A 14,137-nucleotide genomic window follows, 5' to 3' on the forward strand; every position below is an offset into this window, starting at 1 on the left:
CATAAAACTGCACAGGTTCAAATTGCTTCCAAGTTCTCAACTGCAAAACATTCACATCATTATTGCCTACTAAGAGAAACCAGTAAGTTCAAATTGCTTAAGTGGTATGGAAAAAATCTTAAAGCATTGTCTAGTTCTGTCTAAACAGGAGAGAGGTTGTGACATAGTGCATAGCCCTTTTCAAAAAAGTTTTTTTTTGCCAGTACTTTTCAAAGCCCTGCCATCATAAGCTGCCACACTGGGCTGTTATCCAGAGATGTTTCACACTGATGGTGACCAGAATTCAGTCTTTCAAAAATATCAAATATGAAAAGAATTCATTAAATTTGTGCAAAATATAGAGGAACAGGTATCCATGCCACCCTTGAGACAGATTCCCATCTGATCTTTGATTGGCTTAAACTTTGCCATTATGCATCTATGTATTAAGAACAGGCTTTCTTGATAAGCATTGTAGTTCTTGTACCAAAGCCAGTTTTTACAGGGAGTAAGTGTGAGGAAAGTCTTCAGTTCTACAGCTAAAAGAAGGCCTTTTTGAATAAATTTATTGTATGCTATAAAAATCACCGTAAATTATTCATACAAGAGTTCCAAAAGACCAAGACTATGAAATGCCCAAACTACCAATTATGATATATGACCTAATGCATCCATGATAGCCTTAGCACCAACAAAAATACAAGGCCAGTTAAAAAATACCAAATTTCAACATAACCCCTGAGAGTGACCTGGGAAGCTACAAACCAGAGAATCTGACTTCTGCCATGGCAAATTTGTAAAAGTACAATAAAGAATAGGATTAATACACAAGGGGATCAATTTTATGTCAAGAAAGAGTTTACCCAGCTTCTGTAGGAAAATGTTAAGCCTTAGTAATCTATTACCGTTTCTGAATTCAACAGGCAGGAGAATAAGGATGTTGCACTTGGTCTGCCTGTTTTTGCAAAACCTGTTTGACAATATTTGAAAACCTCAAAGGTTATTAAAGAAATTTAGCTGTCATGACATAGAAGATAAAGGGCACTTGTGGTTTAAAAAATACTTGAAAGATAGAAAACAGAGAGTAGGAATACATGGTCTGTTCTCACCACAAAAGGACATTATGACCAGGGTCATCCAAGACCCTGTCCTGGGTTCACTGCTGTTCAGCCTGTTTAGAGGTGATCTGAAAAATAGTAACTACAGAAGGGACAATGTTTGCAGGTGATTTAGCATCACTCAGGGTAGGCAAATCTGAAGTACTGTATGAAGAATCACAGGAAAGTCTCATCATGCTCAGTGATGGGGTTACATAAAATTAAGTGTTAGCAAGTGCAGAGCAACATATATATGGAGCCACTGACTCTGCACATATGCAGTGGTCTCATCTATCGTCATTTACAGCCAAGGAGACCTCCCCATAAAAGTCTCTTAAAATATCAGCAACAGTCAAAAACACAACAGAAAAGAAAGTACTTCTCCACATAACATATAATTGAAATTGTGGGAGTCTGCTGCAGAATGTTTTGGGTGTGTCGTGGTTTAACCCCAGCCAGCAACTAAGCACCACGCAGCTGCTCACTCACTCCCCCCCCACCCAGTGGGATGGGGGAGAAAATCAGGAAAAGAAGCAAAATCTGTGGGTTGAGATAAGAACGGTTTATTAGAACAGAAAAGAAGAAACTAATAATGATAATGATAACACTAATAAAATGACAACAGCAGTAATAAAAGGATTGGAATGTCCAAATGATGCGCAGGGCAATTGCTCACCACCCGCCGACCGACACCCAGCCAGTCCCCCAGCTGCAATTCCCCAGCCCCACTCCCCCCAGTTCCTATACTGGATGTGACGTCCCATGGTATGGAATACCCCGCTGGCCAGTTTGGGTCAGGTGCCCTGGCTGTGTCCTGTGCCAACTTCTTGTGCCCCTCCACCTTTCTTGCTGGCTGGGCATGAGAAGCTGAAAAATCCTTGACTTTAGACTAAACACTACTGAGCAACAACTGAAAACATCAGTGTTATCAACATTCTTCACATACTGAACTCAAAACATAGCACTGTACCAGCTACTAGGAAGACAATTAACTCTATCCCAGCTGAAACCAGGACAATGTGTCAGGTGGAGTTAAAAGAAGATTGGACAAAATCACAGACTGCATGCTGTTAGTGGCTTTCAGGTGAGACAGCCTAGATGCAATGTCAGGCTCAGGGCGTCTCTGAGCCACCAACAGAGGAAGTGGAGATCCTGACTTCAGGAAGGGTGACACTTTAGCAGCTCTTTTATCTTCCACTCTCTCCCAGAGGCTGTGCATATTGTGCTGGGCTCCTGCTTTGCCTAAGCCAGGAGCCTAATCTGATATATAGGACCTTAATTTTCACCCAGTAGGCAGTTCCTGTGGTTTTCCTACTGAAGGGTTTTGTACAAAAGAGAAGTCAGGTGAAATAATGCTCTTGTAATTGTTGGGGGGGGGGTTTATTGATAACACTGTACAATTGAAGCGCTGTCAGTTGCCTGATAGTGAAACTACTAACGTGAGAAAGTAATTTCAGCATTTACATCTTGCAGGTCTTTGAACAATGCAAAACTATTTTATTCTTCTTTATTTGTCCTTTGCAGAGACATGGACCATCCAACACTCTGTATCATCTAGTCAGGGACGTCAAAAAGGTAAGAGTCCAATAGACGGTAGGTTGGAGATAATGCTATGATTGCTTTTTGGAGCTAGATACAATCTCTGTTTTGCATGAGCTTTCAGTCAAAGCCTTGTCCTTCCCCTGCCATTACAGAATGTCCTGTTTGTATGTACCGAATATGAACTTTTTGCATACAAAGCACAAGTAGCAAGTTATTTGGCTTGCTTTCTCTGTGGTTTTAGATGCCTGGGTAATAGTGCTTCTGCTAGCATATTGTAGCCTCTTACATACCATGTGGATTTGTGCTGTTATCTGTATTTTTCCATACCTGCAACTACTGTCAAAGCTAATTTCCATGTTGTTAGTTTACTTCTGAGCCTGTAAAATAGCCCTTATCCTTGTGCTGGATCCTCATTTGTTGAAACAGTTTCTTATTCCGTGTTGTGTGGTATATTGTCGCCATCTTCCTCAGCAGAAATATACAAAAAGAAGTAGTGCAACTTTCCCCTGCCCCCTTATGAAGTTAATTTCAAGTATCTTGATTATAAAGAGCCATGAGGAGGGCAAGACACAAACACAGAAAGGTATAGTGGCAAGAAGGAGATAAAAAATGCCTTTAGGAATGTGTTCAGGATTAGAAGTGTTAACAGCAGCAGCAATGAATGAAAGTCCTTTATCCTCTAAATATATGGATCAAGTAAGGAGATTGAGTCTGCAGCTGACCTCATCAGCTTGAATATTCTCCGAAAGCATGTGCAGATTGCAACCTTGCACATTATGTAAGTCAGACCTCAAGGGTAGCATACTTGAGAAAGGAGATTTTTGTACATGGGAGTAGATGGAAAACTGAAAAAGAAATGGAGATTTTTTTGTATGAGCACAGGTTTTGGTGGTCTCTTCTGTCACTGACAACTGAGCAGAACGAAAGGCAACTAGGGGAGAGCAGTGGCAATGCTTGATATATCATCTTTCTGTTAAATAATGCTACAGAATAACCAATAGTTATGTTTAGGGAGGTTCTGGTGGTTTTCTTTGGTTAGTGTGTTATGTGGCATCATCGTTGTTCAATTATACATAGTACATTAAGTGACCATTGCAAAGTGTGACATGCGTACAGAAGAAACCGAAACTGTTCTTATGCACTAATCCCCTTGGATGGAGCAGAGTAAAGCTAGAATGCATTTAGACTGGCTACTTCTCTTGAGGCCCAAGTTACCAGAATATGTTTTTTTACTAAATATGCATGTATTTATGTGCCTATAAGGGTTTGAAACAAGCATCATCTGTCTTCTTACTTTAAAATATATTCCTTTTCAAACTTCTTCTCTTCCCCAGTATCACCTTTCCCAGCCCTCCTTCAAAGGCATAGCAGTTTGTATGTTGAATGACTAAATAATATAAATATCTTTTCCTGAGTTCCTAACAAAAGATGTATTTTTAAAGGAGCTCTTGAAAAAAAGGCGTTAAAAGAGGCAAAGATGATCAGTACTCATAGGTGTACATTGATAGACATTGGCATAAGCAACTTACACTATATTTAATTACATTATTTGTTAAATGTTATGAGGTGGTCATTTTTCCATAAATTCACCTTTCTTTCCTCTGTCCATTAGTAATTCCCACTACACGAAGTCAATGTGTACTCTTATTAGAATATAGTTAAGGGCTTTAAAAACAAACAGCCTGGTGCAGTCGTCTAGCACCTTAATCAGAAAACTGCACCTCTGGGGCTGTATTTCTCATTTTGTCAGTGATGAGGAACAACCATGCTTCACTCTGAGAACAATGACAGCTCACCATAGCCCTGCAATCTGAGCAGATCCCCTACCAGTCAACCAAGCTGTAAATCAGTCAGCAGATCTGGCAACAGTTTAAATGGAAACACCTCCTTGGAAATAACTTCTTCATGGACAACACTGTTTGACAGTTAAGTGGCCCACTGTGCATGAAAACCAGACCACACTGCTGATGCTAGGTTTTTGAGTTTATATGTACTTTGAGGCCAGATACCTAACCTCCCAGATTTAATTACAGTATCACAAAATATAAATACAAAAAACATGTCACCTTAAGACAACAGTTAAGGGATATGCATACTCTGTGCTTTTTATACATACCTCCCAGTTTTAAAACCTGTGCTATTTACAAGGGTGTATGCTGTAAAAAGTTATTTACATCTGCATCATTGTGAATTCTCAAATAGAAAATGGATGCTTACAAATCATAGAAGCATTATTTAATTTACTACTATTGTATTACATAGCTGTATAAATCACTGGGAGGCGTTTTTTGTTTGAAAGACCACCCTGCCTGCTTAACAAAGGAAAGAATTTGAACAACAGAAGTCACATTACCACATCCTGTTTGTGGCGGCTTACAGACACACGTGTGCACACACACGCATGCACAAACATAGTAGACAACAATTTATTTTCTTTTCAAATTTCCAAATATCACTCTGAAGACTGTTAGCCTGGGCAGAATATTGTAAAGGCCTGGAGACACAGTCTTAAAGAATTTACAGTAATCAGGGTGCACTTAAATTCTGTATATATTAACAAGACAAAGCACTTCTTAATGACTCTGCTTTAGAGACAGCCATGAGACAACTCATCTCTCTTTTCGATCCTCTCCATTCCATAACTACATACGGGGAAAAATCTGCCTTCATCCTTTGCATGATGGCCTTTTTGACATCTCCTGACAAGGGCATAGAATTTGACATACAGGGTCGACTTGCTTCCCTAAACTGTACAAACCCATGCATCCAGGCTAAGCAGGAAGAAACAGTGGCTGTGCTTGACATCCTGTCTGTAAGTGGAGGTTTCCCTCTACAGGTTGTTTTTTAAAAAATTCTTCCTTCGCTCAACCAGCTAATGAAGATCAGTGGAAATCAACAGATTAATTTTTTCTTTAATCCAAAAATTGTATATAATCAATATATCTTAATCCCACTCTGGGGTGATACAAATTTTCAAAGGTCCTTATTTTGGACTGCCAATGTATGTTTACGTTTCTGGAGAACTAATAAGCAATATACACAATTTTGAAACTATTATTTTTTCCTCAGCATGCAAAATCAGAGGCTCAGTACCTGTTGAATACAAAAATGCACTTGAAGTGAAAAAATACTATAATTGATTAGCTACAGTTTACAGCTGAAGTTTCTTCAGGAAAAGAATAATGCATTAGCACTGAAGACTTGTCCCAACATTAGAAGGTTATTTGATTATTAACTGGGCTACCTGTCATACCTGAAAGTCAAACCTTCTCCTCTGCCATTCCTGACCACCTTGGTTGTACTAGAATTAGCCCATCCAAATTTTTGCTGTTCTTAGAGTGGTTCTGGCCCACTTGCACCACTGTGCTTCGTTTACAAGCAGACTCACCACTGCCAGGGTAGTTCAAGGTGTCTGCTGATATAGCAAGTGCTTTGACAGATGTGTAGCTCCTCTCACAAGGATGGTCCACTTGGCTTTACTAGGGCTGATCACTTTGGAAAAGTAATTGTGTGTTAAGCATGGAGCCATACATATGTTTATGTCTATAAAATATGTATTTCTTCTGTGAATTTGTGATTTTTCTTTAGTAAAGTGTTTCAGTATTATCTGGGAGGTTTAGATGCATCTTTTATTAGAACTACTCTATTGGAAATTTTTTTATCTAAATCCCTTTATGAAATTTTAGAAATCAGAAGAACTATATCAAGAAACTCACTCTTTCTGACACATGCAGCACCCGGATGCCTGTTCTGCTTTCTTAATTGCTCTATTATTTTTTGCCACTTAATAATATCAAAGCATTCAGTGTTAGTGTCTTACATTAAGACAGCAGGAGTCTGTTGAATAACTACAACTCTGTCTTGGAGCTACAACTCCCACTTCTGCTAGCACCTTCATCCTTGTCCTAGTAAAACTGTCATTGCCTTAAGCATTCTGGAGAGAGAAGAACATTTGGAGGAAAAAGCAAACAAACAAACAAAACTTAGCAGGATTTAATTCTTAGATTTACATTATTTATCTTTAAACAGTTCAGAATAAAAATGACTGGGTTCAAATAAACTAAGCTAATATGCATTCCTGCAAACGATAGTGATTCCCCCGCCCATCAGATTGGCTAAGAGCAGGAAGAGTGCAAAAGTATATGCTAAGGGACATTACTGAAAGACAATTGGCAGCTCACCTTTTTCCACTAAATTTTCTTCATCTTCTGTCCCTTTGAATCCCAGCCCATTCCTAGGCATGGTACACCATAGCACTACCTCCCTCTCTCCTTCCTCAACCTTTCAGCACACTGTTTGTACTGTGGTGAGCAGGGAGGGAAATTTTCTGGCTGAAGTAGAAGAGGAAGGAGGATCTTTGCATCCATTTCATCTCTTTTGCAGAACCAGTTACCTTCTGTTCACCATTAGTGTTTCTCTGCTCTGAATCTAATAAGCACATCTGCAGAGAAGCCAGACAGGTATCTGCAGACATGCAGATATTTCCAGCTAGACATGGCAGTCATAAAATTGCTCTGTGTGAATTACTAACCTTCTTTTGATGACCACATAAAAAGAGCTACAGGCTAACTGTAATCTGTGCTGTACAACATTATAGAAAATGTGATTATTTTATTACAATGCACTGAAAAAATTTGAAGCTAACAATTACAATTTTCTGGTCCTTCTGCAATGTTGACTATACAAGTTAAATTTTTACTAGAGTAATTTTCTCTTTTTCTTGCAGTTCACAGAAGGGTTATCTACCTTTCTTTCCACCTTTAGTTTGTAGTCCCACCTCTTGCACAATGACATACAGGACAGAGATGGTTCTGTAAATCTGCAGGGTTCTTAATGAGATCCCTAGATCTGGGTGACCTATTCACAGTTTGCTGAATCATGTCTTCTTTTCTGGTAGGGAACTGCTCACTGAACCATAAACCATGCAGGAGCTGGTTCCATGTGAACAAATGACATTGCATGATGTCACCTCACCGTGCCTTGGCAGTGCAGATGAGGCAGTCCAAAGAGATGCCAGCAGAGACGTGAGATGCCAGGATGAGAGTTGGGGGGGACAGATAGTGCAGGAAAGGTGCCATCTTGCAGGACTAGAGTCCAGCAACTGTGCCTGACCTTTCAAGTGTGCTGATCCTCGTGCTTTTTGTTCTGCAGTCGTGTTCCTTGTTTCCTCAGCTGAAGAATATGAGTACTGTGTACTGACGTTATCTTCTGTTACTTCCAACAAGTTCTTCACCTTCTTATTTAACTTATGTCTTCTTTCCAAGCGAGAATATCCAGGTTTCGGTTGGATCTATTTTAAGGTGAATTAATTAACCAGCATAATAATACATTCCTGTTTTTAACTATTTAATTTGTTTTATTCTAACATCATTATAAAGTGTATTTAACAATGCCAGTAATAAGCATTTCTTCCTCCCCCACCATCCTCCTTATTTTCTTTGCAGGGAAACTTACCTCCTGATTATCGGATAAGTCTAATTGATATTGGATTGGTCATAGAGTACCTGATGGGAGGAGCATATCGCTGCAATTACACCCGAAAGCGGTTCAGGACACTGTACCACAACTTATTTGGGCCCAAGAGGGTAAGGAGCAAGTTATTTGCCATCTGAATGACTGCACCCACTGGCAGGGCTTGCCATAGCTTCTTAGATGGTTCCATGCTGGGGGGATCCACATGCACACACTATTCAGTCTACAGATTCATTTCCACTCTGTACCCAGCAGCTATTTCACCATAACACACCACAAGCCAGCCACTGATACAAGCTACAATTTTTATCAATTTAATGAAAAAATTATTGGGTTCTGCTGCCCTGGTGAGACCAGGACGTAAAACAGTCTCCTCTGGCTCTAAAATCTGTAATTAGACAAGTCTCTTGACCTGTACCAATAATACCATAAGGCACCTGAGTTAGACTTGAAAAAAATTGTGTTTTGATAGATGCATTTCCTGTCTCATGGTTCATCTTCTTGACTGTGGCCTGAAGGTATCAGGGCAAAGAAACCCATAACTCACAATTGGCTTTATTGGCTGGGTGTGGCTCCAGCAGAGTCAGTGGGCTCATGGCAAAACCACTGTTCAGTATTTTTGTGGTTTTCCTGTTTGATAGATTACAATTCTATTAATCCAAAGTTTACTACCTTCCCAAAACAAAAGATATTTACTGACTTCCATAATGCCACCGACCCAATCCAGTGTGAAGAAAAATCAGTTCAATGGCTCCCAGTAAGATTTGTAGTTCGTTCTTTGCCTATTTTTACCTTGCATTTTCATTTCCTGTCTCAGTTCAGATTTTAGCAATACACACCATTGAATATTGTTCTAAGTGGCTATAAAGAGCAACAGCTCTGTGAAATGATTACAGCCAAACACCTGAAATGGGTTTGTTTGTTTCTCTACACTTTCTTTCTTCACTTTTGAGAGGAAAGGTAGTAATTGTAGCTGCTGGGAGACACTTTCTTTTCTTTGTCACTCACTCAAGAAAAGCGTTTGAGTAGCTATTTCACAGATACTGAACCAACATACAGAGCAGCTCCACAGCAGTCAATAAAAGTGTGCCAGGGGAATGGCCAAAATACTGATATACTCCAGAGAAATCCATTCATGCCTTAGTGGTAATTCCTATCTCTTTTCCACTAGCACAGCCCCAAACCAGCTGCAATTTGTACCTCAACCCAAATGTATGTCTTCTGTTGTATGTTTTGGTGAAATAGGGTCAAACTCAAGGTTGAATTAAATATAAATATGTAATTATTTGATTGATGTATATATGTATATTATATTACATTACATCGCATTACATCTATATTACCTATATTATATTATATACTCTACGTTAGATACTCTACATTATATGTTATACATCACATGTTACATACTTACACATGTATGTATGTGTAGAAATATAGTTGTGATTATTCATCACCATTCTGGGAGAAATAACATTTTTCTAACTTTTTTGTACAGCCAAAAGCCCTGAAACTGTTGGGAATGGAGGTAGGCGACCTGTGATAAATCTTAATGTCTTTTCCTTTTTTGACAAATATAAGCTCTATCAAGATAATGTTTAAATCGCTGTAATGAAGGGACCAATAGTTGTTTTCAAGTTTTCTATGAGAAATGTGCAACACAAATTGTATTTTTCATCCAGATGACTTGTTTACACAAGGGCCAAATTAAGAAACATTTCTTAATAAAACCCCAGTGGAGAGAAAAGAAGGCTCTGCCCCCTGTATGCATCATCTTTCTTTTCATGAAGATTAAACAAAATGTTTCAGTCTGTCAGACCAAACAGAATTTCAGTCAGATAACTATATAACTTTAAAATGTGTCAGAGAATGATGCAGAAATCTTTACAAAGGCCAAATTTCTATCAGCTCATGTGATAAAAGCAGTAGGCTAAAATGGGAAGGAAACTAAAGGTGATAGAAACAACAAAAAGATGGAGAAAGAAGGGATAAAAAAGGGATACAAAGGCAGAATGGGAGTGAAGAAAGGATATTCCTACTCTTCTGAGAAGATGAAGGGAGAAAACACAAGAATAAGCAGAGAGGGAGTCTTCAGCTGACCAGAACGTCCCCTGGATATGTACTTTCCGATGCATTACAACAGATGTTATATTTGGAGTGAAATCTTAGCTTTATTTTGATGGTGGCTTTTCCAAAATGATTCTGGATATTGTGTGATTGTGCTCTGTGTTCTTAGGGAGAAAGAACAGTTCAGAGTGACAGTCCAAAGCTCTTTTTCCCTGTGTTTAGGTATGGGGTTACTGACTTCTTAATTACAGTGCATGGACCAATACCTTTTTCATCATTTTCCTATGTTAAATATTTTGTCCAAAAAAGATGAAGGGGCTGACCTGCAGGGAATGTGTTTGATATCTCAGGTACTGACTCCAATGCATTGTGTGAATTGATTCAGTTCCTGCACTGGTGAAAAAAATTTCTCTACAATTCTCACAGGATGATGTCCCTTTGCGGCGAGGGAGGAAAACAACAAAAAAAAGAGAAGAGGAAGTTGATATTGATTTGGATGACCCTGAGATCAATCATTTCCCTTTCCCGTTCCATGAGCTGATGGTGTGGGCTGTGCTGATGAAGCGTCAGAAGATGGCCCTCTTCTTTTGGCAGCATGGGGAAGAGGCTATGGCTAAAGCACTGGTGGCCTGTAAACTCTGTAAAGCCATGGCCCACGAAGCATCAGAAAATGACATGGTGGATGACATATCCCAAGAGCTGAACCATAATTCCAGGTGAATTTTCTTTCATGTACACTTTGCTGGGTTAAAAAAAAAAAAAAAAAAAATAGAGAGAGGCTGCTGAACCTCCCTGAAATTTGCTTATCCGTACCTCATTTTCATTTCTAACTTATTGGGAAAACGCAGCCCCTTTAAAGTCTAAATAACTTTTAAACAATCAGTCTGCCAGGGAAGCAGAGCTGCTAGCAGTATAACTTCTGAAATGAGAAGGTGTCAAGAAGGCAATGGAATATCTATATTGTCTACGTGTTCCCCCTGAGGCCTCAAGAGTCAGGCTGCAATATTTCTCTGTGCTTTTTCAAGACATTCTGTTCCTCCCAAGCAGAACAATTGTTGAAATCCTTACAAACATAATATTCAGGCAGTAGTGTTAATTAGCAAGAACTTACGCTTAGGTGAGCAAGCCAAGATACTAGATTCCATAATAATCTTTCTTGATGTTAAAAGTCTGAGACACAGATTTTTAAAAAGTGTATTGGACATTCATTTTTCCAGGAGACTTGACCACGAAGCCATGGGCAAACAGCACAGAAGCAATCCTCTAAGCTGCAGATAACCAGAGGATTTCAGCTAGAAAATGTCAGGGGGGTGGGCAGGCAGGTGGGAGCAGACAGCTGGTAGGTGTGGGTGCTCATCACTGCTAAGTCAGGGCACTTATTTATATGCCTACCATTAGCCACTCACATTTGAAAATGTGGGTTTCCACGTGTACAGTCAACATCACGATTTGCATGATGGAAGGTGCTGCACCCCCTTGCAGAGACTGTCAGTCACAGAGGGGTGTTTTCTGCAGCAGGCTGCTTGGGCTAGTGGGAATGAACAAATATCCCTCTGTTGCAGGGACTTCGGACAGTTGGCCGTGGAACTGTTGGACCAGTCATACAAGCAGGATGAGCAACTGGCAATGAAACTGCTGACCTACGAGCTGAAGAACTGGAGCAATGCCACATGCCTGCAGCTTGCAGTGGCAGCCAAGCACAGGGACTTCATTGCTCACACTTGCAGCCAAATGCTGCTCACAGACATGTGGATGGGTCGCCTGCGGATGCGCAAAAATTCTGGCCTAAAGGTCAGCACTGTTTTAAAAAAAAATTAACAGCCAGAGAAGTTCTGATAGATGGTGACAGGGCTTACAATAAATCAGTAATAACCAGCTCAATTAACCATATTTCAGGTGCTTATTTGTAGTGACATTAAGCAGGGTATATTCTTCCTGTGTTCAGTTTTTCAGCAGGGAGCTTATCACAAACCCAAGTTCAAAGGACGTTGCTTAGTTTTTTCACCACCTTTCTCAAAGCCCCCTCTGGCATCAGTGAGACTTATCAGAATAAGAACTGAGCCAGGAGATTAGTATGTCACCCTGCCTGGATACTTGAGGAGTTAGCCAAGGTTTTTAAAGATAAATAAAGAAAAAGGATGTGTAAGTGAATTAACCGCTAGTGAAAGGTGCTGATCCAACAAACTTCCCCAGAACTGGTCACAGCAAGCAGTACCAATTTTCTTGCAGTCCCCTGCCAATATTCCTTATGATTGACCTGAAGGGACCACCTTAGAGGATCTAGAGGACAATTCAATTTTCCACAATTAGCGAAACTGCTAACAGAGCAAGGTGAATTCTGGGAGGTGAATGTGTGTCTGTGGGCTTGCATCTTTCACCTTCACCAAAGTACCCACCAGTCAGTACATAACCAGGAACTGCCTTTTCCAGATGACTGAGAAATATTTTCAGTGAAGGGATTCTCTCTCCTGCATTAATCATGTGCGTGAAAAGTCATAACTGCTCAGTTGTTTTGCTGTGTGAAAAGATGTTCACTAAGAGGGAGAACGCTTGTGAGTATGTGTATCAGTATTGTACTGGGTCTCATCCAGTGACAGTGATGAATGAGAATAAGTGGCTGATAGCATTGTCATCATCCTCCTGCAGGGGCTGTGTGTAAATATTGTTCAGCTTACAGATAGAAAGCATTCTCACATTTGGAGACATCTTTACTACCTATTTTTCTGACTCAACTCACAGGCCCATTGCCCTTCAGAGGGACTCCCGCCTTGTTCACTGCTTGGCTTTGCAGATAGTCAACCTGAGTAGACTGGGATCAGTGCAGCAACTCATTTCCCACTGCATGCTTTCTTCTTTGTAGCGTGTATCTCTTAAGCCATAAAACAGACCTTTCTTTCACAATTAATAACTGAAGGTAACAGCCTCTGTTTCCCTTCAGCTTCTTGTAACATCAGGGCTTCACAAGCATCCTTTACTCAGTTTCTCATTTGTGTTTTATTTCACTGAAACTCATTAGCAGGGTCTGTTTAAAGCTAAAGCAGGCTACAAGCTACACGAGCAAGAGGCAGCATGGCAAAGAAATAAATTTGCAAGCATGAGTCATGGATTATTTCCCATGAACAATTTTCTCCCATTGAAACTGGCAAAGGGCAAGAAGGCTGAATGTAATTCTTTAGAGTCTTGTCGGGGATGTATAGCACCAATGGGAGGGGGAGAGGAAATTGATAATCCTGCCTGTCCTTAAAAATAGCCTGTCTGGGAAGCCAGGTCTGCCCGTAACCCCCTCTCCCTGGACACATCCTTTTGCAACAAGCTGAGTGCAGGAGCAGTGCAGGCAGCCTGATGCTCAGCTCTTCTCAGGCTGGGCACAGTGTTCATATACACTAACTGCTCCTGATTGCGGTACTTCAGATGATTTCAACAGCACGCATGCTGCTGTCAATATAAGCACAAGCAGTCACCCTCCCTGACCTGCCAACAAGCTAACTATCTGGTTTCATTGTCATTTGGGGAGACATTTATAATAAAATCATCTTCCATGAGATTACAGCAAAACCAGGAAAAGCTACTGTTCTTGTGAACCACTTCTTTTTGTATTATTATGATATCTCTTCAGTTATACTACTGACTTAACCCCAAGCATCGTTTATTGCATATATCCACACAAGGTAATTTTAATGGTTTCTGCACTCCCACATCATAAGAGAGGGAAGGCAGAAAAGAAAGAGTTGGCATTAATGTGAACATTACACAGCTGCCAGGTTAATGAACCAAAATCTAAGGGGACCACATAACTGAGCACATCAACATTTGCTATTGCGGTCTTTGCCTTATCTTCTCAGATCCACACACTCATGCCTTGACTACCTGGGTGCATTAAGTATGGACACAGAGAGCATGAGACCTATTAACCCTATCTGTAGAAATTAATACTGCTTCTCTGTCACTTACACTGATAGTGTCTGTTATGTAAAATGCAG

At 40.1% G+C, this 14,137-nt stretch overlaps 1 protein-coding gene across 4 annotated transcripts in view; it reads left to right on the top strand.

The window, feature by feature from the left end:
* The window catches only part of TRPM3 (transient receptor potential cation channel, subfamily M, member 3), a 276,569-nt gene that overhangs the window by 221,901 nt on the left and 40,531 nt on the right, over positions 1 to 14,137 (top strand). Inside the window, exons 12-17 of one of the 4 annotated variants that reach the window (XM_010568605.1) lie at positions 2,601 to 2,651; positions 7,883 to 7,918; positions 8,063 to 8,203; positions 9,589 to 9,618; positions 10,584 to 10,873; positions 11,720 to 11,948. In XM_010568605.1, coding sequence (XP_010566907.1) covers positions 2,601 to 2,651; positions 7,883 to 7,918; positions 8,063 to 8,203; positions 9,589 to 9,618; positions 10,584 to 10,873; positions 11,720 to 11,948 — 777 coding nt within the window. The remainder of the gene's footprint in view (positions 1 to 2,600; positions 2,652 to 7,882; positions 7,919 to 8,062; positions 8,204 to 9,588; positions 9,619 to 10,583; positions 10,874 to 11,719; positions 11,949 to 14,137) is intronic. The other 3 variants (XM_010568607.1, XM_010568608.1, XM_010568609.1) reach the window with 3 other exon arrangements.

This window comes from Haliaeetus leucocephalus, unplaced genomic scaffold (genome assembly GCF_000737465.1).
Source record: "Haliaeetus leucocephalus isolate CR32 unplaced genomic scaffold, Haliaeetus_leucocephalus-4.0 Scaffold251, whole genome shotgun sequence".
Classification (NCBI taxonomy): domain Eukaryota; kingdom Metazoa; phylum Chordata; class Aves; order Accipitriformes; family Accipitridae; genus Haliaeetus; species Haliaeetus leucocephalus.